Here is a 25,241-nt window from a genome sequence, read left to right on the forward strand (position 1 = left end):
TACCAGAACCTTAAATACTACTGTAATCCTGTCACTAAACTAAAATTGTTTGGGTCAACATGCGGTGGTTGATATCTGGGGATATTCTTGGCTCTGTGCACAGCAGCTGAGCCCTAACGGTGTTAGGGGAGCCATATGTGGTGCTAAAGATGGAACTAGGGCCAGAGGGAGGTTAAGCAAATTCCTTAATTTCTGTACTCTTTCTCCAGTTCCAAAATTGTCTTGGGTAATGGAAGTAGTGATGGCTGTTTTTTAAAAGATACTTTGCAGTGTCTTTAAAAATCGACATAGTGGGCTAGAGAGGCAGTACAAGGAGTAAGGCGCGCTTTACACGCGGCCTGCTCCAGTTCGATCCCTGGCATGGCATATGGTCACCTGTTGTACTATCAGGAATGATCCCTGAGTAAAGAGCAGGAAGTGGCCCCCAAACTCAAACCAAACTAAAAGCAAATATAAGACCAGAGAGATCACTGTATCACTGTCATCCTGTTGTTCATCGATTTCCTCGAGCAGGCACCAGTAACGTCTCCTTCATCCTAAAAGGTAAAGGTAAAGGCCCTCCCATTGATCATCGATTTGCTCGAGCAGGCCCAGTAATGTCTCCATTGGAGACTTTGTTGTTACTGTGTCTGGCATATCGAATACGTCACGGGGAGCTTGCCAGGCTCTGCCCCGCGGGTGAGATACTCTCGGTAGCTTGCCGGGCTCTCCGAGAGGGGCGGAGGAATCGAACTCGGGTCGGCCATGTTGGCCGCTTGTAAGGCGAACGCCCTACCCGCTGTGCTATCGCTCCAGCCCTTCATCCTAGTCCTGAGATTTTATAAAGTGCCACATTCGAGGCTCTTTCGGGGTCAGGAGAATGAGACCCATCAACCCATGTTACTGGTTTTTGGCATATTGAATACGCCACGGGGAGTTTGCCAGACTCTGCCGTGTGGGCCGGATACTCTCGGTACCCTGCCAGGTTCCCCAGAGTAAGAACTAGATAATAAGATGTCGGGGGCAGTTGGTGGGTGTAACGCCTACATACTGGAAGATGGGGGATCTGGGTGGAGGAGGCCCAGTCCCGATTCGGGCAGGCTTCGAGATCTAAGCCCCAGGTATCGCACACCTGGGTTCCTCTGCTGGTTCTTTCATGCGTGAGGCTCGTCCAAACGTGTGGAGAGTGGTCTTAGGCATGGCTGTGGCTGGAACCGGAGGTCTTCAGCTGCCGGGGCTCTGAAGCTGCCCCCAGCGCCATGTAATCCCAGCAACGGCCAAGACCAGACTATAAAACCCAGCTCCTGGAAGAGAACAGCGCAGAATCTCCTGCCTCCGCGCCTGGCTGTCCTCACCGGGGCCCCTTGGAGGAGGGTTGAGTTTCCCTCCCCACCCCGAGCAGAGAGAGATAACACACAGGTTAAAAACACTTGCCTCACATGTGGCTGACCTGGTTCTATCCCGAGCACTACAGTTCTCCAAGCATTGCTGGGAGGCCCCTGAGCACTACCAGGGCTGCCCAAGTATGTCCTGGCACCACAGGGCCCAAGCAGCACTGCAGCCTCAGGTTCTTGCACTGAACAGCCCAGGTGGCACTGTCACAGGACCCTCCCCCCAAATAGGGTGTGACCCTGAGAGCAGTGCAACTTGAAAGAGGTCCAAGTAACCTCTGGTAAGCAAATGTGTGAGCCCCACAGCAACCTCTGGTGAATGCCACATTAACCTGTGTGCCTCAACTAGCCATATGATCATTGGCAAGCATGTATACAATCACTGTAAAAAGAGCACAAACCTCAGTGAGCCAAGAGTGTGCCCCAATGTGGCCAAGTGGGTGAGCAAGTAGGTGAACCCCAGCTAGCACTAGAGCATATGTGCAACTCCCAGTCATGGTAAAGTCATCAATAACAAAGGGTAGGGGTAGGAGTTGGGGAAGGAAAGAAAAACCAGTATAAAACTTGCATAATCAGAAAATCTAATATTTAAAATTATATATGAAATTGAGACTTTTTCTCTCAAATGAATTTCTAACTCTGTCCTTTCTCACCACATAAAATAGGTATCTCTTCAATCCCAAATTTAAACTTCAAGTGTAGGTTCTTCAACTAATCGCCCCACATATCATTTTGGGGCGTTTATCTGGCTTTTTTTTTCTTTTTAGGTCACACTTGACGATGCACAGGGGTTACTCCTGGCTCATGAATTCAGGAATTACTCCTAGCAGTGCTCAGGGGACCATATGAGATGCTGGGAATAGAATCGGGTCAGCCTCGTGCAAGGCAAATACCCTACCCTCTGTGCTATTGCTCCAGCCCCAAGTCTATCTGGCTTTAACTCTTTTTTTTCTAAATATCTGACACAATTCTGATTCCTTCAGTGCACATTATTTTCCTCCTCATAAGCAACACCTTTCAGTGAGACATGAAAAAACATTTTATCTTACATGAGTGCAAGGCAAAGAGCTGGAGCAATAGCAGGCTGGAGCGATAAAACAGCGGGTAGGGCGTTTGCCTTGCACGCAGCCAACATGGCCAAATTCGATTCCTGCGCCCCTCTAAGAGAGTCCAGCAAGCTACTGATAGTATCTTGCCCGCACGACAACACCTGGCAAGCTCCCTGTGATGTATTCGATATGCCAAACACAGTAACAAGTCTCACAATGTTACTCGGCCCGCTCGAGCAAATCGAAGAACAACAAGAGGACAGTGACAGTGACTTACATGAGTGATATAGTTTTGACAATAAGTTATTTCCTCATCATTAGCAATATAATTGGTATTATGTCATTATTCTCAAAAGATATTTAATCCCTTTCAACTGATATTTCAAAGATCATGTTCCTTCTGCCACCAGTGTTCCCTGAGTACAGCATCAGGAACAGGTCCTGTGTACCGGCTGGTGTGGCCCCAAAACAAAAACCAAATCAAACAAAAAATGATCCAAAACACAAAATTCAAAAATCTTGCTCCTCAATTCTGCCTTCCTTCCTACCTACCTACCTACCTACCTACCTACCTACCTACGGTGCTCAGGGTTTACTCCTGACTCTGTCCTCAGCAGTCACTCACTCTTTTTTTTTTCTTTTTGGGTCACATCTGGCAATGCTCAGGGGTTACTCCTAGCAGTACTTGGGGGACCATATGGGATGCTGGGAATCAAACCCGGGTTGGCCATGTGCAAGGCAAATACCCTACCCGCTGTGCTATCTCTCCAGCTCCTCAGTAGTTACTCTTGGGAGCACTAAGGGAACCACACAGTGCCAGGGATTGAACCAGCATTGGCAATGTTTAAGGTAAGAATTTTAAGTCCTGTACTACCTCCTCAGTCCCGTATTTGTTTTTTTTTCGTAGTACTGTTTACACAACTATCAAAGCTGTCCTATTTAATCTAATTATACTTATCAATTGAAAGACCAAAAAGTTCAGATGGTGATGAAACTGGAAATAAACCAAAAAGCCAAACTGTGATGAAATCAGGTAAATCAATGGTCAGAGTCAAATTACCACAAAACCATGGAAATGAACTGTTTTCAGATGGCAGGGCTTCAGGGGTCATCTGAAAAGCTTAGAGCAAATGATGCATTTTTTCTGAGATCTTCTGCCTCCATACAGTACCAATAAAAAAGATCTAGTTATTCCTATTTGAAGGAGGTGCTTAAACTTTATGATACTGCTTTGTCCACATAGAATTAAATATCAGAGAGGTCACCATAGACATTTTTAAGATAATTTTTTTAAAAAGTACATAAACAAATTCTTTTTTTAATCACTAGACTCTATCAAACTACTAAGGATATAAAAGAGGGAAAGAAAGTATTTTTTATCAATTTAATTTTTAATGGGAACCACATCTGTGGTGCTCAGCAGACCATGGGGATTGAACCAAGGGCCTACTGCAATAAAAACACACTATGCTCTTTGAGCTTGGCTCCTCAAAATTATGGAAGATTTGACACTGTCCGTGAGTGTATTTTGGAATAGGGGAGGGAAAAGTAGACCTAGAATCCAAATACAATGATTTTTATGATAATGATTTTGTATGATTTTTACCTATCTGCCTCTATCCGTAGTTTATATTACCTTTCTCATTTTGTGGCCCACAAGGACTCTTGTTATGTTCCATGACATGCTGACTGATAGCTTTTCTTCCAGGGGAAAAAATACCAGCTGAAGGTGTGTTCTTATGACATAGTCTGTTAGAGCTGTTGTTTATGATACAGAAATACAGAAAACAGAAAAAAAAATTCCGAGAACAAATGAAATTCCAGTTTAAAGGTATCATATTTTTAATGCAAAAGTTGGGCTGTGGTAGAACACACTAAATGTGAAAGGAGATTTGTGACAAGAAGTTTTCCTTGAAATATTACATTAAAAAAAATGCATTAAGGTATAGACACAAGCATATTCTTGCCTTAGGTCCTGTAGGTTGTTTCCTTGTTTTATGCCTTGAATCCCACCCCCAACCCCCAATCTTCCCCAACTCAATACAAAATTGGTTCCATCTGTATATTTCAGATTAAATTTCACCTCCTTGGAAGAGTTCTTTGCTAACCTGAAGTAGCTACTCAACAACTCTTATCATCTCTCCATTTTCATTCTTTGCATAACACACCACAGTCTGAATATTTTTCTTGCTTTCATTTATTTTGGAAGGTGCTAGAGGGTGGCCCCTTTCTGGCAATATACTCCAGGATTAAATAGGGACCAACTGCTTATAAGGCATATGCCCTAAATCCCTCTACTCTCTCTTGCTCCTATTTTCCCTTACTTTTACTAGTCTGTCTTGCTCTGCCAGATATAAAATATACAGGAACATATATTTTTCCACCATATTTTTCAACAGTTCATCAATATTAGCAAGGTAGGTGCTCAAGTATTTGTTATATTGTCTACCTAATCAATTTTCCTTAATTATATATTCACACAAGGAGGCATGATGTGAAAATTTGTTTTTTAAGATGCCATCTCTTAAATGTTATATGACTTTCAATTACAATTTGTATTTACTGTACAGGGTATTTCACATGAGTGAATGATTAATGAAGATGCAACATTCTGAAGTTGTTTCTAAAAGTATTTATAAGATATCTGACTTTCTTGTGGTACTTCCTACTCCACAGGTGTTTTAGTGTTACTATCACCTCCAAAAAAAACTCCACTGTATTTGTGATGAAAAACAACAGCCTAAATAAAAGTGTCAGATTACGAATTCTATAAGCATGGACAAGGCTTTTTCTTACAGACCCTAGAGTGTCTCAGACATGATGAAAGAGCAAAATAAATACTCATCGTCTGATTTTTCTCATAGTATAGGAAAACTAAAAGTAATATAACATGGGATTTGATGACTCAATTAACTTACTAGACTGAAAATCCTAAACATTTCAAAGTACTTATATAAATATATTTTAGATACATGCTGGATCAGGTCAAATGACCTACCAATTATGAATCCTCTATGACACCTGTACAAAGGTAGTTTACAGAAGAGGCTAATGACTGTTCCACTAGTCTTGAAAAAGATAGTCGTACTTCAAACATTCCTAACCAGGGGTTGGAGAGAGAGTACAGTGGTTAAAGCATTTGCCTTTCAAATAACTGACCCCAGTTCATTCCCTGGCATCCTATATGGTCCACCAAGCCGTGCCAGAAGTGACCCCTGAGTACAGAGCCAGGAGTAATCCCTGAGCACCATCAGGTGTGACCCCAAACAAAACCAAAACATTCTTAAACATCTCCTATAAAGTATCGATGTCTACCACAAATACACTTGCCATTCTGATTTAAAAAAGAGAGATGTCTAAGTTTTATACCCTTTTGTTTAATATTATGGAATATCAAACTAAAGCTCTATTTAGACAACCTCCAAGATTTTAGTTGGGCCCATCTACAGTTACACCCTTAAATTATGCTTTCCTACATAATCTAACCCGTAGTCTCATCACCCCATATGGGATCATATCTGTCACATCAAAAGGAGAGTAAAAAAATTGGCAACAGTAAGAGGATTGTAAATGCGCAACCTCCAAAAAATTACTTTAAAATCAACCTTGGAATGAATCCAGGGAGTTGCTGGCAGCACTTGCTTGTGTTGTTTCTCAGGTAAAACGGGGTCTTAAGTGGAAAAGGTTTAAGCAGACATGATCTAGACCAAGTGAAGGTTAATAATTTTGGCCTAAACTCATTTGGTATAAAGCCTTAGTATTTCTGGTGTTTAGTACATACCTATTTCACCACACAACTAACTGAACAACTACCAAGTGAAATAGGGTATCAAGATACAAAAAGGTGCAGTTTAAAGATCTTCTAAGCCTATTAAACTTTAACACGCATCAACAGACAATATCACTGACAGTGAGGAGCAGGCCAGTGAAACTGAGTTGGTGTTCATTAAAATTGCATAAGGAAACCTGGATAAACATTTGCTATGTTTTATGTAAGGAACATTTCTATTTCTGCTCTTTTCATTTCTATTTCTACTTGTTCACTGAGACATCATAAAGAGGATGAAATCACTATATAAAAATATATTAGAATGCACTACAAAACACCAGGGTAAACAGGGTTCTTGTTGTTATTGTTATTGTTTCAGGGCCACACCCTGCAATACTCAAGGGGCTACTCCTGACTTGCACTCAGGAATTTCTCCAGCAGTGCTGAGGATTCATACGGAATGCCAGGGACTGAACCCTGGTTGGCCGTATGCAAGGCAAATGCCCTACCAACTTAAGCCCCAGAGATCTAATCTTTTAGGACAAGCTATACATTGTGGTTTAAATGGCGTACAGATTCTAAACAATGTTAAAATCAGTATGCCTTAGAGAAAGTACCTCTAAGCTACCCAAACAGTTGCTCCCACTTTTTAATTTTGTGTTTGTGAGGGTGGGTGGTAGGAGGTGGGGGAGTGAAGGGGGAGGGGGGAGAGGAGTCTTGGGAGAGGAGGGATTAATGAGGACATAGGGGATGGTGCCAGACCTGGCAGTGCTCAAGGGCTGAAAACCCCGCCTCCAACAGCAAAACATGTACTCAGCCCAGTGAATTTCCTCTATGAACCTCCAAATCTTAAGTCATTCTTTGCACTAACACCAGATTTAGCGTATAAACCAATCAGGGTTTGAACTAAGAATCTGTCATACCATGGATGTGCTACCTAACCCCAGACCTCCTTTCTAAAATAAGTATAACAATAATAATAATAATAATAATCCCTACCAGATAGGGGTAAAAGTGAGCTTACCACAGTCCTAGGGTGGTAAGCATTCAAGTGTTAGCTATCGTTTCCCGTGTCATCAGATCCCAACCGTTCAGCCCTAATCATATGGTCTGAGACACTCCTAATCATTAGTTAGGCTGCACTTAACCTGCCCTCTTTTTGTATTTCCCACTGCCTATCGTCACAAAACTTTTACTACTCCAGTGGTTTCCAACCACTTTACACCTGTGGACCCTGCTCTGAGTTTGAAAACCACTGTACTATCCTATTAACCTAGGTCAAGGGTGTTTTTTCATCCAGTGTGCATTCAGTCTGACAATAAGAAGCTGTTGTAAAAAGCACAAACGAAGTGCAATGTACATATAAAGACAAATTCCCAAAGATTCACGAACAATAAACTTAGCTATATCTGGAGGGAATAAAAAATGGAATCCAAGAAAAACGGCCCCGTCTTTCTTTCCAATATTTCATCACACAGCCTAGAATTCACCTGACAGCTGGTCTGTTACTCTTCAAACCCAAATCGCTGTGCCGGCAAAAGTCACAAGTATGATCAAGGGCACAGAGCTGCAACTCGGCCCAAGCATTTTATAATTTGAGTGCTTCTCTCATGGGGGGGGAGAGAAGGGGGGAAGGGAGGGACCCTCCACCCGTCTTAAAGGGACTCACAGGATGAAGACACAAGGCTGGAACTGGGAAAGAGGAAACCATGGCAATCCCAACATCAGGTGAGTTACTTGGAACACTACGGGCAGGAGGCTTCCTGCCACACGGCAAACGCCCTAAGAGAACTCGGGGCAACGCGTGTGTCCCCAAGTGCCTTCTTCCATATACAACACCCTTTCCGGCTCCAGCAGGTGCTGGAGGGCGTGGGGGTGGAGGAGGGGCGTCAGAAGGCGGGATTCTGTACACTGGGGTAGGGAGAGAGGGAGAGAGGTGGGGGAGAGAGAGAGAGACAGAGACAGACAGAGACAGAGAGAGAGGCCGACCGACCAGGCGCGGGCGGTGGAATATGCAGTAAGTGTCCCGCAAGGGTCAGGGACAGGGGCCGGTCACCGAGACGGAGAGATGACCGGCCGCGGCGGGAGGAGAGGACGGTGTGGCCGCTGCCTCCACGTTCCTTTGGAAAATACTTGAGGGCAGGGTGGGGGGCGGCACGGCCGGGACTTATCCGGGTGCAAGGTCCGGCCCGGCGGGAGCAACGCCCTTCGATTTGGGGGCGTGTCCACGGCCACTCGCGGCCACCCAGCCAGGGACGCGAACGCGGGACTCCCCGCCCCAGGCCCCCAAGAGCCCGTTTCGGGTCGCAGGATGATGTGGCGCCTCTGAGCCTCGACCTTTCCGAGTTCCGGGCCGCTGGCCAGCCAGGCTGGGGAGTTCGGACGACGGACGGACACGTGGACACACGTGGACACACACACACACACACACACACAAAGTCTCTGTCACACACACATTCTCTCTGTCACACACACAAAGTCTCTCTCACAGAGTCGCGAGTCACACTCACACGCACACAGAGCGGCAAGTCTCACACTCACACTCACACACGCACACACAGCGGCAAGTCTCTCACACACACACACACAAAGCCGCGAGTCTCACACTCACACACACACGCGCGCACACACAGCCGCGAGACTCACACACACACACGCACACACAGCGGCAAGTCTCACACTCACACTCACACGCACACACAGCGGCAAGTCTCTCACACACACACGCACACACAGCGGCAAGTCTCACACTCACACACACACAAAGCCGCGAGTCTCACACGCACACACACACAGCGGCAAGTCTCACACTCACACACACACGCGCGCACACACAGCCGCGAGACTCTCACACACACACACGCACACACAGCGGCAAGTCTCACACTCACACACACACAGCGGCAAGTCTCACACACACACACAGCCGCGAGTCTCACACTCACAACGCGCGCGCACCCAGCCGCGAGCCCCGGGCCCCCGCCCCGCACACCGCGCCGCAGCCTCCGCCCGTTCCCGGGGCGCAGGAGCCCGCGGCCGCCCGCGCCGACGCGGCCCCGTTTCCGGGCGGCCCGAGCGCCCGGCCCGCCGCCCCCGCCGCCCCCGCCGCCCCCGCCGCCCCCGCCCGCCGCCCGCCCGCGCCCGCCCCGGGGCCTCCGCGGGGCCTCGCCGCCCGCCCCGTTCCCTCAGGCCGCCGCGGGGAGCCTGGCCCGGCCCTAGCCCGGCCCCGCGGGTCCCGGCGCCCGCCGGCCGCTCACCCAGAAGATGAGGTTGAGGAAGACCAGCACCGTCTTGGAGGAGGTGATGCCGCACTGGCCCATGGCGCCGGCGGATGCGCTCCGAGCCCGGCAGCAATGGCGGCGGCGCCTCCGCTGGGGACGCTCGGCGACGGCGCCCACCGCAGCCCCGGCGGCGTCGCGCAGCCGCGGCCCGGGCGACCACCCTCCGCTCCGCGCAGACGCCGCAGTCCCCTCGGGCCGGGAGACGCGCCCCGGCAACCGGGGCCCGCCCCCGCCGCGTCCCGCCAGCCAATCGGCGCCGGGGATGCGGCGGCCAGGCCACGCCTCCTTAAAGGAGCCGGGGGCTCCGCGCCGGGTCTCGGCCTCTGGCCGCCCTTGGGCGCGATGACTCACCGGGGAGGCCCCGGAGGACCCGGCTCTCCCTGCACGCGACGTTCGCGCCGCCGGCTTTGGAGGCGAAGCCGAGCCCGCAGACGCCTCTTTCTTTCCTCTGGAAGGTCGGCGGCTGCCGCGCCGCCTTGAGATTTTTCCAGGCCTGGGTGATGCTCGGCCTGCGCGAAACGGGCCCCCGCCGTTAGGGGGACGCGCGGTGAGCATCCCCGCAGACCGGTGGAGAATTGGGTGCGTCAGGCGCCAGGCTCGCTCCGGGAAGAGTCATCGGAAAGGACAAAGGCAGAACATGTTTGTGTGGGCCTGGGCTGGGCACCGGATAACACGGCCAGTCTGCCCCGGGCTCGAACTCTTGGACCAGGATTCAGAACGATACAGGAACGTATCTTTTTACTTTGTAACATTTTACGCTCTTCCTCTAACTTTGAATCGTTCCTACTAGCTGGCGCTGAGAGTTTCCCCCCCTTTGTGGTTTTTAGCTTATTTAACTCCCATCACAGCCCCAGTGGAAGGTGCTATGAGTGTTCACCTTCTTTTACTGATGGTGAAAGAGACTTAAAAGACGGACAGAGTCGGGTCCGAGCCATAGTACAGCAGGTTGGGTGCTTGTCTGGCCTACGGAGGACCCAGGTTCAACCCCTGGCACCCTGTATGGTCCCACGAGCCCAGCAGGAGTGATCGCTGAGCACAGAGCCAGGAGAAAGCCTTGAGCACCTCCCAGTGGGCCCCCCGATGGACACGAGGCTGGAGGCAGTGGGAAAGTGGGCTTGCTTTGCGCTTGCTGGATTGTGGTTTGATCTCCAGCACCACATATAGTGCCCAGAGCAGGAATAGCCCTGCAGGGTGACTGGTACAGCCTTCACCCACCAACCCCCAACCTCCACCCTTCAAAAAACAAATCTATTCAGAGACAGGTGGTCTACAGGTGTTCTAGTGCAGAAAACCAAATTTTCAGTCACCCTCCAAAGCACTTACAGTTACTGTCTTTCCTAGCCTTACCTCCCACCCCCTGCGTTCCCACCCCCTGCATTCCCCCTGTGATTGGGCTTCTTAAAGATACCCATGCATTGGGCCAGGGATGTGGCTCAGAGGTAAAGCAAAGATCTGGGTTTGATCAGGCACCACACAAAATGGGGGGAAGCCCATTTGTCCTTAATCTCCTTGTTCTCAAGCAGTGCCCTGAACTACTCCTCTTTCCAAGGCCTCTTGTCCGACTTTCCTTCCATTCCTGAGCCTGTTGGTTGGCAGCTGGCGACCTCTGGAGGACCATACTGGCTCTTTATGCTTTCTGCAAGGCCACTCTGAGCCTCACTGTATGGGCGGTGGGTACTTTTGTGAGCCACATACACACCGCTGTCCTGCAGCTCACATTCAGGGAGATAAGGCCAAGGGAAATGAGCCGTCAGTGAGGATAGCAAAGGATTTCAGATATAGAGGAGGCTTCTGGAAGAGACTGGAGAGGGTGGCAGAAAGAGGAAGACTGGGAGGAAGCAGGTTTTTGCGGGGAGGGGTACTAGTAGGAAGCTCAGCCTACAGCAGAAAGGGCCAGCAGGAAAGCCTGACCGGAGCATGCCCAGCAAGAAGCCATGTGGAGGGAACAACACCTGGCTTTCAGCAGGCTGGTAATGCAAGTGTATAGTCCTGAGTTCAAATCCCTGGAGTCCCACATGCAACTGAGATCCTGTCAGTCCTGGTGTCCATGATTACCAGTTCTACAATGATTTTCCATCACTCCACAGCCAGCTGTGGGAACACTACCAAGACAATACACTACCAGCCAGTGCTACAACCATAATGTGTGCACTTTAAGGATAAGCAGCTTTTGGCAAAGCACCACAGCAAAAGGGGTCAGTGATCACCGAGTGGCTGAGTGTGAAAGCACCACAGTCTGATGAGGGGCCCCCAATGAGCACCACTGCCAGGCATAGTAACTGCAACAACGCTGATAACAACAACAAAGGGAAGGACAGGACGATGCAATCAATACAGCCTTTTTCGAAGTATAGCCCCCCCCCCACCTGCTAGCTGACCTTGGGAGGGGGCCAGTGAGGTCTGAGTTGTCGAGAGACCCGAGTGAGTGGGCTCCTGGGCAGCTGGCAGAGCAGAGGTGCTCCACAGAGATTCATCTGACACATCTCTCATCTGCCGGCCACAGCAGCCTGTCTGATTCTCCCTTCTATGCCTCCCTGGCTGGCTTCTCCTCCTCCATGCCCTGATGTTTCTCAGGGCTCTGATTTAGGCTCTTGGATATTTTTCAACCCATTCAGTGGCCATTTTCCCCAGTGGCACTCTCCTGAGGCTAAGTCTTCTCCAGATCTTTCTCTTGGCCTCCTAGCCAGCAGTGCTCTCAGCAGCGTGCCGGGCTGAGTCATTAATACATGCCACACATTATGTACTGGGTCCCAACTCTTGTGCCAGACCAATGCTGGGAGCTGGGAGGTGGCCACGAGGGGATTAGCTCTGGCCTGAGGCCCCAGGGAGTTCACAGAGCTTCAGCTACCTCTTTCTACAAGTATTGATTTCGCAGCAGTGGGAATAAGTGATATAAACAAGAGGGCAGGTGGAATGGACAGCAGGGATCTTAACCTTCTGTGGCCACTCAGATACACTCCAGGCTCAGCACGTTCTGGACTGTAACTCCGTATGAGTAGCACCCCTCTCGTCTTACTTAGGTTGAGACTGATGCCAGGCACCCCACTCTCCCTCACCAATCTCTTCCACCCACAGGGAGACTCCTTCCTAGAAAAGTGAACTTCCTGGACTCTGGGCATTCAAAATTCCTGCCCCAGGCCCAATATTCTCATTTTACCCACATTGAAAACTTGTGCTTATAGGAAAAAATGCAAACAAAGGGCCAAGGTTTCTCCACCAACAAAGCAGACCCACTATGTGTTCTGTAAACTGTCCTGTACATTGTAAGCTATAAACTCACCTTGGGACACCCGTCTGAGGTGTATGGGGGTGCTGGGGAGGGGCGCTACTGGGGGAGAGTGTTGGGGGAAAGAATAATAGTATGCTTATTATGGTATGATTATTATCATAGCATAATGATTCTGAAATAAAGCACTGGCACAAAGACATTTCAAGAGCCTGCTCTTAGTGACTTACTGAAAGTAACGTAACTCTCCTGTTCTTTAATCCCTACTATGTGATTTAGAACGTACTCTGATTCACAAAATCACTTTCACCAAAATGAGAGCAAATCCCCTCTCCCCCCGCCGGTTGTAAAAATCAAAGTGTACCTATCTGGGGAAAGCTCAAAAGGGAGGAGCGCTTCACTTTGCCTGAGTTTGTTCCTGGCACCAAATGCTTCTGTCTCCCCAACCTTAACCTTGGTTTGATCCTGGCTAGGCTTGCACAAGCATTCCTGAGAGCAAGCTCTCTCTCTCTCTCTCTCTCTCTCTCTCTCTCTCTCTCTCTTTTCTCTCCTCTCCTCTCCTCTCTCTCCTCTCTCTCTTCTCTCTCCTCTTTTCTATCTCTCTCCTCCCTCTCTCCTCTCTCCCTTCTCTCGTTCCTCTCTCCCTTCTCTCTCCTCTCTCCCTCCTCCCTTTACTCTCTTCCTCCTCCTCCTCCTCTCTCTCTTCTCTCTCCTCTCTCTTCTCTCTCTTCTTTCTCCTCTCCCTCTCCTCTCTCTCTTGTCTCTCTCCTCTCTCTCTCATTTTCTCCCTACCCCTTTTCTCACTCCTGCTTAAATCTTCCAGCTTTTATAAAGATGGTGTAAATACCTAATGCTCTTAACCATAAATTTGTTTCTGCTCTGGTTTGCTGGAGTCAGTTTCTACTATAATCAAGAATCTTGATGACACAGTCAGTTCTGGTGTGGATGTGAAGAGAAAGGGACCCTCATTCATTGTTGGTGGGAACACTGACTGATCCAGCCTTTTTGGAAAACAATATGGACGTTCCTTCAAAAACTAGAAATTGAGCTCCCATATGACCCAGAAATACCACTTCTGGGAATATATCCTGGGGATACAAAAAAGCACAGTAGAAATGACATTGAACTTGAATGTTTATTGAAGCACTGTTTCCAGAATCTGTAAACAACCCAAGTGCCCAAGAACAGGTGGCTGGTTAAAGAAACAATGGTACATCTATACAATAGAATACTATGCAGCTGTTAGAAAAGATGAAGTCATGAAATTTTCTTATAACTGGATGGGCATGGAGAGTATCATGATAAGTGAAACGAGTCAGAAAGAGAGGGACAGACATAGAATGACTGCACGAAGTTGTGGAATATAAAATAGCATAATATGAGACCTTACGACAGTAGAGACAAGGGCCAGGAGGATGACTTCACGGTTTGGAAGCCTGCCTCATGTGCTGTGGTAAAGGCAGCTGGGATGGAGAAGAGACCACTAAGTCAATGATGATTGGAGGGTTCGCTCAGGGTAGGAGATGTGTGCTGAAAGTAGACTAAGGACCAAATATGATGGCCTCTCAGTATATGTATTGCTTACCATAATGCCTAAAAGTAAAGAGAGTAAGAAGTAAGGAGCTTCCACAGAGGCAGGGGTGGGTAGGGTGGGGGTGGTGGGAGGGATACTGAAAATATTGGTGGTGGAAAATGCGCACTGGTGGAGGGATGGGCGTTCAATCACTGTATGACTAAAACTCAATCATGAAAGCTTTGTAACTGTATCTCACGGTGATTCAATTAAAATTTTTTTTAAAAAAAGAATCTTGATGGATACAATAGTCATTACAGAAAAATTGGACAAGTCCCCAAAGTAGACATAATTCTAAAATAAAATATTGACAAAAGACTTTAAAATAGCAATGCATCCCAAAGAAGATAATCCCATCAAGAGATCTCAGTTTTCTCTCTACTTATGTTTATATGTATATGAATAAGCAATAATAAAATAATACTTTATAATTCCTCATCAGAATAGTATATTTGAGATTTCAGATGGAATTACTGGAATTCAGAAGACACATCACATGCTACAACAAAAAAAAATCACAGTAAACTCAAAAGAAATTGCCTCAAAGGGTTTTGTTAAACTTGTGTATAAGGATGATTCCTCAAATTGAATAAGCAGAGACTCCGTGTATTGCTGACATTTTAGTTGTGAAGAATTATAAAGTATATAAAATATATATTGCTGCAAGGATCACATAACTGTTTTCTGTTTTATGCTGCTCATTGACATGCTGCTCTATGTCTAATAAAATATTCTCCAGTTCTGTCTCTCGGAGATTGCAAGAACTTTACAATTTTATAAACAGCAGATAATGGAGAACATCAGAAGCCTGTAGGGCCCGGTGACTTGGCCTTAATTCCCCCATGCTATGGGCAGCATTTCAGGTATCAGAGTTGTCACATAGTAGGGTTCTAAATGAGATCGTGCAAGCAAGTCCCAGTGTATCCTCATGGAACGTTGACCCTCACGTGGAAGAGAATGCCAACTACTCTGGTAAAAATTCTTAACATATTCCATTGTATTTACTAATTTAGATAATCAAATCACGCAAAGATTGAGAACATTTTTCTTTTGGTTAGCCATTCTGAATGATATGGATAATCATTTAAATATCTAACATTACTTTTCCAGAACTTGATGTGTTTTGCTGAGCAAAATAACCCAGAGGCAGAAGAGCTAATACAGGCTAACTTGTCTGTGGCATATAGAGAAACAAATTAAGGGTATGGACAGCATCAATCGATGATAAGCTTTGACTACTGGAATATAGACTTGAGCATGTCAGGCCAGGGGTGAGTGAAGCTAAGTTGACTGGAGGGAACAGTGGACATGGGTGGTGGGTGTGGAGTGGGCGGTGCTAAGGGAGTAATGGTCTAGTCTGCACCAAAATTGTAACTTTGCCGGGGAGATAGTGCAATGGGTAAGGTGCTTGCCTTGCACTCCAGTGATCAGAGTTAGATCCACGAAATCCTGCCAGGAGGGATCCCGAAGCAAGAGCCAGGAGTAAGCCCTGAATACCACCAGGTGTCGTGACATATTCATTGCAGAAAAATTGAGACTAGCAGGGCTGGAGACATAGTACAGTGGGTAGGGTGTTCGCCTTGCATGTACCAGACCCAGGTTGGATGCCCAGCAGCCCATATGGCCTCCTAGCACCACCAGGAGTGAATCCCGAATGAAGAGCCAGGAGTAAGGCCTGAACATGTGTGGGTGTGGCCACAAAAACAAAAAAGAAAAGTTGAAAGTATCGAAATGAGTGCCGAATAATTCGATGTGTCCTTAAAATATTTTCTCTGCTTTTTTGTTTTGTTTCAGGGCCAGAGCCAGCAATGCTCAGGGCTTACTCCTGGCTCTGCACTTGAATTATTCCTGGTAGTGCTCTGGGGACCATTTGGAATGCCAGGGACCAAACTCAGGTCGGCCTGAGTGTGCAAGGCAAAGGCGGCCCCTCTGCATTTTCACACGATGCCGATAACCCTGATGATTCTAAATGTTTATGCATTGTTAATGGAGAAACTTTAATAGTTCCCAGATAAGAGATGACATGAAGAGGTGCTGGGGGTACATATGGATAATATCCTCCATTCACACAGTCTAGTGCTCAATACCAATTAAAGCCCTTAATGGAGTTAGAGCTTTAAAGATGCAGGAAATCATTATGCAAGTCTCTTGGCAGTAAAGACAAGGATTATGCCGCCCTTTCCAACCCTGAGTCTACTGACAAAAATACAGAAGGCTTTTTGTTCGCTTATTTTCCTGGTACAGGATTCCAAGCTCTTTAAAAGTTTGTCCGTCATTAGTCGAAACATAAAGGAATCATCATTGTTTTCAGTGCCATCAGACGCAACAAACCCACACTGTGGGACAAATGATGTAGCTGAAGACATTTTTCCAGGAACTGGGAAAGAAACAGAATGAGGCAGCTGATGAGCCTGTGGAGGCTACACAGGCTGTGAGTCCCGAGACCAGCAGCGGAGGTGACTCAGCTCTTGTCCCTTAGTGGTTTTATGAACAGACAGGAGCTACTTTATGTTCTTTTTATTTGGGGGGTCACATTTGAAGATACTTGAGGGCTATTCGTTGGGGCCAACTCCAGGCTCTGTGCTTGGGGGAGTCATTTCAGGCAGTGCTCAGGGGACCACGTGGTCTCAGGGATCAGAGTCTGTTCCTTGCAAAATCTCCACTTACCCGCTAAGCCCCACGTCCTTAAGTTACCCTGAATTTTTCTGGTTCTGTTTCCCTATCAGCAAGATAAAGAATGATATTTCCTAACATTTTCTTACAGATTTTTGCAATTCTCTTCCAAATGGAAAAGGATACTGCTTGTATTATGGGGCGGTACTCTGAGAAGTGAATAAATTTCAAGTGGCCAGCGTTGCTGGGCCTGCAGATTCCACAAGTCAGAGTTCCACTGCATCAGAGTGGAAAGAGAGAGAGAGAGAAAGAAGGGGGTGGGGGAGAGGGAGAGAGAGAGAGACAGACAGACAGACAGATACATACAGACATAGACAGAGACAGTGACAGAGAGAGGGAGGAAGAGAGGACAAGGGGGGAAGAGCATCTTCAGGAACATTGCTAAAATTTATTATACATTCAATTTAGCTGTTGTTTATTTTTCCATTTGATTCCTTCCGGGTTTTTATCATCTGTTTTCACTTGAACTTTGTTTTTATTTATGCTCTAACTTCTTAGTCCATCGAGATTCGGAGTCCTTTTTTGTTCCCACTGCTGATCTCTGCCACTCTTGGACCCAGTGCAGAATGTGGCAAGCATCACACACCATGCCCTTGCACATAGCCAGCCCAGGGTGAATCCCAAGCACCCCTGTGTGGTCTTGCCACTGCTCCTCCCCATGCCAGCACAGAGCCACTTAGCTAAGCACTAAGCATAGCTGGGCATGCCCCCCAAACCAAGAATCAGTAAATAAAGGTAAAGGCTGGAGTGATAGTCCAGTGGGTAGGACATTTGTCAGCCTGAGTTCCCTGCATTCCATATGGTTCCCCGAGACTGCCAGGAGTGATTCCTGAGCACAGAGCCACGAGTAAACCAGGAGCACCCCGAGGTGTGGCCCCCAAACCAAAATAATAATAAAATAAATAAAGGCTAACTAAATGTTTCCACCCATGATTCCTTTTAATCCGAGGAAAAAGATGTTTTGTGGGAGTCTCTTAAGTGGTACTCAGAGGCTCAGGGGCCAGTCTCTGTCATACTCAGCCAACTGTCCAGCAGTCCCATGAGAGGGCCTGAGGATGCAGAGCTGCTCAGACCCTGTGGTTCCAGGGGCCACTTTGCACTCAAGAAATTTTATGCAACCTTGAGTTGTATGAATTAGGTGCCCAAGCCTGAGAGCTGGCGCAAAGAGGCTACTACAAGGATGCAGGAGGCCTGGATGCCACCTGCTACTCCATTTGCCCTTGAGTGTCATTTTTTTTTCTTTTTGGGTCATACCCAGTGATGCACAGGGGTTACTACTGGATCATGCACTCAGGAATTACTCCTGGTGGTGCTCGGGGATCATATGGGGTGCTGGGAATCGAGCCCAAGTTGGCCGCGTGCAAGGCAAATGCCCTAACCTCTGTGCCAATGCCCCAGCCCCTTGTGTGCTATTCTTAAGCATTACTCGGGACAGGAATCTCAATAAATGAGCTTGGAGTAGCCCCTGAGCACTGCTAGATGTGGACTCCCAAATAAATAAGTAAAAGAGGTGTATAAATCAAACATTTGTTGATATAAATCATAAGGAAATTTATTTTAGGAGCTGGGGAGATAGTATAGGGGTTAAGGCTCATGCTTTCATAATAGCTGGTCCTGGTTCAATCTGTGACAGCACATGGTCCTCTGGGCATGTTGGGGTGCCCTGGATGGTCCTGATACTGCAGGGGGCTGTGTGGTGAGATGCTGGTCTGATCGAACATTTCCTGGAGTAGTCCTGAACTCTCTGAACATCACTAAGGAGTACGCCCAGCCCCTTTCAAAAGAGAAAAGGTTTTGTTTTTTTTTTCAAACAAATCCTTACAAACCTTGTGACTCCTGCATTCAGTTACACGATGCACAGTTTAAGAATCTAGGTTTTATCTCTCTTCCCAAACCGCTCCTTGTTTATAAATTTTTTTTAGGAATTAAAAAAGACTCAGAAGAGTAAACAGATCATAGGGTCACAACTTGATAAGATGAACCCACTTGGGAAATCACTACCGAGGCCAAGAAATAGAGGTGATGAACTCCAGTCATCTCTTTTTAAAAAAATAATTAATTAATTTTCTAATTAAAGTGCCCTGTTTTACAAATTTACTGATAGTTCTGTTTCAGGCACACAATAATTCAACAGCAATCCCTCCACCAGCGCTCTCAGATCCACTCCCCATCCCATCCCTCACTCTACTCCCTCCTGTCACCTTGACAGGCACATTACAAAGCTCCAGTGGTTGCCATTTAGATCTCAAATTTTTAGTTCTGTTGAATCTGTGTTTTGGATATATGACTATAACCCTCACTCAGATCACTGGTATTACTGAAATCCTGATGCGTGTTCACCCCTTACTTCTCCTTCTCTTCTTCCCCTTTGGGTTTCTTTCCTTCTCTGCGTCTCCTCTCTAAACACTGGTCAAACCCAGGAATTTCCCTCCTAGCCCTCTTCTTCATTATCACCCCTATCCTGATTTTGCATCACACGTATTTACTGTATTTGAAAAGCTTTTTTATATATTAAAAATCATGCAGTGTTGGTTTTATTTTTATTGTTTTTTTTTTTAGACCATATTCAGCAGTGTTCAGGATTTACTCCTATCTCTGTGCTCAGGGATAACTACTGGCAGGGCTCTGGGGGCCATATGTGGTACTGGGGATTATCCCAGGTTGACCATGTGCAAGACAAGTTCCCTACCTGCTATGCTATATCATTCCAGCCCCTCATGCAATGTTTGACTTTTACTCCACATTGCACTTACAGAGTTCATTCATGTTACTGCTTGTAGCAGTACTTTATCCATTTTTTTGCTGGGTACATGAAATTACATGATCGTATTAGTATGAGTTGATATATTCTGTATTGAAGAACATTTGTACTGCTTCCAGCATTTGTTCAATTTAAAATAGTGGTCAATGTACATTGATGGTGGAAAAAGTACACTGGTGAAGAAATGGGTGTTGGAACATTATATAACTGAAACCCAATCATAAACAACCTTGTAGCTATGATTCAATAAAATATCACTGTGATTCAATAAAATTTTTTAAAAACTAATAATAAAACGGGCTGGAGCAATAGCACAGCGGTAGGGTGTTTGCCTTGTGTGCAGTCAGCCCAGTGGAGCCGGGTTCGATTCCTCCGCCCCTCTCAGAGAGCCCAGCAAGCAACCAAGAATATCTTGCCTGCAAGACAAAGCCTGGCAAACTACCCGTGACGTATTCAATACGACAAACACAGTAACAACAAGTCTCAAAATGGAGACGTTACTGGGCCCGCTAGAGCAAATCGATGAACAACGGGAGGACAGTGAGAGTGAATAATAAAATAAAAATTTGTATGGAAAAGAATTAGAATAACTAAAACAATTTTGAAGAAAAAGAATAAAGTCGGAGGAACCCATAACTGATTTCAAGATGTTTTGTCATTGCAATAATTAAACTGTACAATGAGTGACTATTCAGAGACCTGGGTCCTACGCAAACAGGATGAGAACGCCATTCGGGTCTCCCAAAGAAGAATTGAAAGAGCTATGCTTGGAGTATCACGTTTCACTCAAATGAGAGAAAGAATCCGGAGTTTTGACCTCCATCAACGATCAAGAATCAGGGACACTGTCTCGTTTGCCAAGGCGTCAAAAATCAGATGGGCTGGTCACGTAATGAGATTTAGAGATGACCGCTGGACTAGAGCCGTTACAGACTGGATTCCACAGAATGTCAAAAGACTGTGTGGCCTCCCACCTACCAGATGGTCAGATTCTTCATCAAGATCATGAACGATTGGTTTGATGCTCTTCGTGTTCCTAGAACGAACAGACACCATTAGGCTACACTAGCACGCAACAGGGACAAATGGAGACGTTACTGGCGCCCGCTCGAGCAACTCAACGATTAACAGGAAGTCAAGTGATCAAGTGATCAATGAGTGACTATAATGAATAGTCTTGCAGTGTCTTGGAAAGTTGATGAGAGTAGGCCTTAAATGTTCTCACCATTACAACAGAGAGAAAATTTTCTGATGTGTTGGATATGTTAACCTAATCGTTAACGTTAATAATATATATATATACTTAACAGACCATCACTGTATAAGCTAAATTTACACTATATTGTGTGACAATAATATCTCAATAAAGATAAATCACTCCTGGAGGTACTTGGGGGACCAATGGCATGCCATGGATTGAGGTTGCCCTCGTGCAAGCCAAATGTCCAAAATATATATATTTTTAGAATTTTACTAGTTGTAGCTTGTCAGGGAGACAGTTCATAAGGTGAGAGTACACATGTTGCATGCCCTGGAGTCCTGGATTTACTCTTTAACCTAGTTTAGTTTCCTAAGACTGGCCTCCCACGCCATCAGGGTGTGTCCTAAAAAGGCCACCATTGGCCTGGCTTTGATCCCTTGCACCATACTTATACACACGAACACTGCTGGCTTTTGTGTGTAAAAGCGTATCCAGGAACATTGCCAAAACTTATTATACATTTGATTTAGCTGTTGTTTATTTTCCCATTTCATTCCTTCCTGGTTTTTATCATCTGCTTCTACTCGAGCCTTGTTTTTATTCATGCTCTAGCTTCTTAGTCCGTCGAGACTCAGGGTCCTTTTCTGTCTCCACCGCTGGCCTCTGCCACGCTTGGATGCAGTGCAGAATGTGGGGACCACCACCCATCATGCCTCGTTATTTAGTCTTCCTTCTTCCCCTGCTCTAGTCTCACTGCTTTCCCAGAGGTCCTTCCTCTTTGAGGATGCCCAGACTCCTCTCTTTTTTGTTGTCTTAAAATTGCAACTTGGTGGATGACACTTGAGAACACTGACTTGACTACCTCAGAAGGCAACCTGCTGACAGCACAGGGGCAGCTGCACTATTTTCTAGTTGCTGGGTACTTTGGGTCTCTGGACAGCTGGGGAATTAAGTGTGCTTCCATCTTCATTTACATGAGTGGATTGCTTTGTTTCCTAGTCGAAGCTTGGGCAAGCAATTGCTCTGTCTTTGAGATTCCTGTAATCGATTGTCAACTTCGATTTCCAGGATTGTTTTGCATGTTTGTGTTTTTCTCCTGAGAAGTAGGAAGCTGTAATAATAAGGCTCTTCAGGTGCCACATAGAACAGTGTAGGCCTTTTCAGGACTGATTTTTCTTAAGTGCTACTCTCACCGTGCCCTACCCACACTTAAAGGATTTTCATGATTCTCATCCACTACTGAAAACTCCCAGGTTGACTAAACAGTGCTTTAGAGCAATGTCCCTAGCTAGGCCTCTAGCCTACAATAGCAATATTCCCAAATTGTCTTATTCTCTCTCTCTCTCTCTCTCTTTCCTTCAGCCCACCAATAGTTACAAGCTATAATTCTCTTTTCTTTCTTTTTCTTCTTTTAGGGTTTGGGGCCATCTCTGAGCATTTGGTGCTCAGAGGCTACTCCTGGGTCTGCACTCAGAAATTACTCCTGGTGGTGCTCAGAGGACTATATTAGCCGGGGATCTAACCTGGGATGGCCACATGCAAGGCAAATACCCTCCCTGTTGTACTGTCCCTCTGGTCTCTGGAATGCTCCTTTCTATCCCCCTTTACCTTGAGGGACTGCTCAGGCAACATCCCAGAAACCCTCTCAATGCAAGTTACATCCTCATCCCTCAGCTCCCACAGAACTCTGCCCCTCACATCCTTCTTCTAGGTAACTTGCCCTATGTGATCATGATGGAGTATGGTGCTTTGAGCTCCCTTCAAGAAAGCGTAAGTTTCTTGCACGTCCCTTGATCCTGTTATGCCCTGCTCACAGGAAGGCTGCAGAATGACCTGCCGACTGACCTGAGAAGGTCTAAGGGCGGCTTCTTCTGGGTGAGGAGTTCCTCTTGGGTGTGATTCTGGTGCAATAAGGTCTCCCTGAAAGGTTACTGCCCAAAACAGGCCAGATCCCCACTTATTCCTGAAAAATTGCTCTCCCTGGTTATCTGTGCTCTTGGATAGACAAACTGGCACGTGTTGCTTCCCACCTTTCACTGTGTACAGACAGCCTGCCCTCCTCCCTCTTCTGGACCCTTCTCAATACAAGGAGGAAGAGAAAAGACGGATATACATATTGGGTTCTTTTAAAGGAGAGGAGACCAGGGGCTGGAGAGATAGCACAGCAGGTAGGGCGTTTGCCTTGCACACGGCCAGCAGGGGTTCGAGTCCCAGCATCCCATATGGTCCCCTGAGCACTGCCAGGAGTAACTCCTGAGTGCAGAGCCAGGAGTAACCACTGAGCATTGCTGGGTATGACCCAAAAAGCAAAATAAATAAATAAATAAATAAATAAAGGAGAGGAGACCAATAGTGAAATTTGGGTGAGATGCTAGAACAGCCTGAAACTTCAAGAATGGGCAAATCTTAGAGGAGGTGAGCGTTGGAGCAGGAATTGAATGTCAGTAGCAATTTGGGCCAGAGAACTAGTACAGGGGTAAGGTTCTACCTCTTAGTACTTTAGGCCTTGAATGGAACAGATGCAGGAGTGATCCCTGGCACTGCATATAATCCTCCGAGCACTGCCAGGAGTGATCTCTGAGCCCAGAGACAAGGAATAAGCCCTGCGCACCTCAGGGCATGGCCCCAAAACAAAACAAAGCAAAGCAAAAATAAAACAATTTGGAGAAGAACAAAATAAAAGGTGGGCAGAGAAAAGAACAGGTGTGAAATAAAGTTCCTGAGCCTGTCCCTGACCCCACACCTCTGGAATCCCTGGAGCACTGTGCAGGGTGTAGGAGTAAGAAGGGAAAATGGCATCCAGGCCCCAGGGCTGCCCAAAGGCAGGATTAACATGGAGGAGGCAGAGGCTGCAGACCACCTTCCTACAACTCCAGTCTTCCTGCCAGGACTCTGCAAGTCAGTATACGGCTGCCTGAGTCAGGGAGAAAAGAGATCCCAAGAGACCAGACCAGGGCCAGAGCTCAAGCAGGGCTGCTGTGCCCACCCCAGGAGTACACAGCAGAGGGACTTGCAGAGGCTCCATGAGGGTCCCACAGCCTGGTGAAGAAGGAGCCTCGGTTCCAAGGGAAAGGCTCACACTGGGAGAAGCCAGGAAGCAGCAGCCTCTTCCCCCTTCCCTGCCCCCAACACCAGCTCAGCACACCCTGCACAGTGCTCCAGGGATTCCAGGGGTGTGGGGTCAGGGACAGGCTCAGGAACTTTATTTCACACCTGTTCTTTTCTCTGCCCACCTTTTATTTTGTTCTTCTCCAAATTGTTTTATTTTTGCTTTGCTTTGTTTTGTTTTGGGGCCATGCCCTGAGGTGCGCAGGGCTTATTCCTTGTCTCTGGGCTCAGAGATCACTCCTGGCAGTGCTCGGAGGATTATATGCAGTGCCAGGGATCACTCCTGCATCTGTTCCATGCAAGCCTCAGGTGCAGGCTAAGAGCAGACAGGCAGAGTGGGGGGCTAGGCAGAATGGGAGGCTAAGCAGAGAGGGAGTCAGGCAGAATTGGGAGGCTAGGCAGAGTCAGGGACGAGGCAGAGTGGGGGGCTAGGCAGAGTGGGGTCGAGGCAGAGTGGGGAGCTAGGCGGATGGGCAGAGTGGGCAGCTGGGTTGAATGGGGGAGCTAGGCAGAGCAGGGGAGCCAGCTGGGTTTCTGAGTGTGATAGGGAAGAGCCCAGGAAGCTTGCGGGGTGGGGGGCGGGGACAGAGGCCAGGACGCCTGATGGAGACATCTTGGCTTCCGACGTTTATCTCAGTTCTGGTCTCCCAAACACCCACTGCCCTATTCATCACAACAATTCACACACCTGAAGTTGACTCTTGTTTGGGGCCCCTCCCCATGTGGGTTGGGCAGCGCATCAGCTTTGGCCCTTTGTACAGAATTTCACTCCCAGGGAAGTAAGTCTCCTCACCTCTGCCTTTCCCTTTGTTTGGGGGCTCCCGCTCCACTTTCCCTGAGTCCTGTCTCCTTCCCTATCACATCTGCGTGAGACTGACTCCTACACATTACTGTTGATAGAAATTGCTTTAGGGATGTTGGAAATACTGAAATTTCCCTGCAAAACTGCTCTTTGGACTTTGATAGCAGGAATCAAGGGCCTCATGATTACTATGGGATTAAAAATTCATCATCTTTGCAAACCATAATGCCCATAAGTAGAGAGAGAGTAACAAGGAAATTGTCTGCCATAGAGACCGGGGAAAGGGTGGGTTGGGCGGGGAGGGACTAGGGACATTGGTGGTGGAAAATGTGCACTGGTGAAGGGATGGGTGTTCGATCATTATATGATTGAAACTCAAACGTGAAAACTTTGTAACTGTAGCTCATGGTAATTCAATAAATAATAAT

At 47.0% G+C, this 25,241-nt stretch overlaps 1 protein-coding gene across 1 annotated transcript in view; it reads right to left on the bottom strand.

The window, feature by feature from the left end:
* TSPAN3 (tetraspanin 3) overlaps nt 1-25,241 on the bottom strand; it is a 174,942-nt gene that overhangs the window by 22,817 nt on the left and 126,884 nt on the right. Inside the window, exon 2 of the mRNA XM_056128751.1 lies at nt 9,446-9,518. Within this exon, the coding sequence (XP_055984726.1) occupies nt 9,446-9,508 (63 nt within the window). The 5' untranslated portion in view covers nt 9,509-9,518. The remainder of the gene's footprint in view (nt 1-9,445; nt 9,519-25,241) is intronic.

Source organism: Sorex fumeus, unplaced genomic scaffold (genome assembly GCF_029834395.1).
Source record: "Sorex fumeus unplaced genomic scaffold, SorFum_2.1 ptg000067l, whole genome shotgun sequence".
Lineage (NCBI taxonomy): Eukaryota > Metazoa > Chordata > Mammalia > Eulipotyphla > Soricidae > Sorex > Sorex fumeus.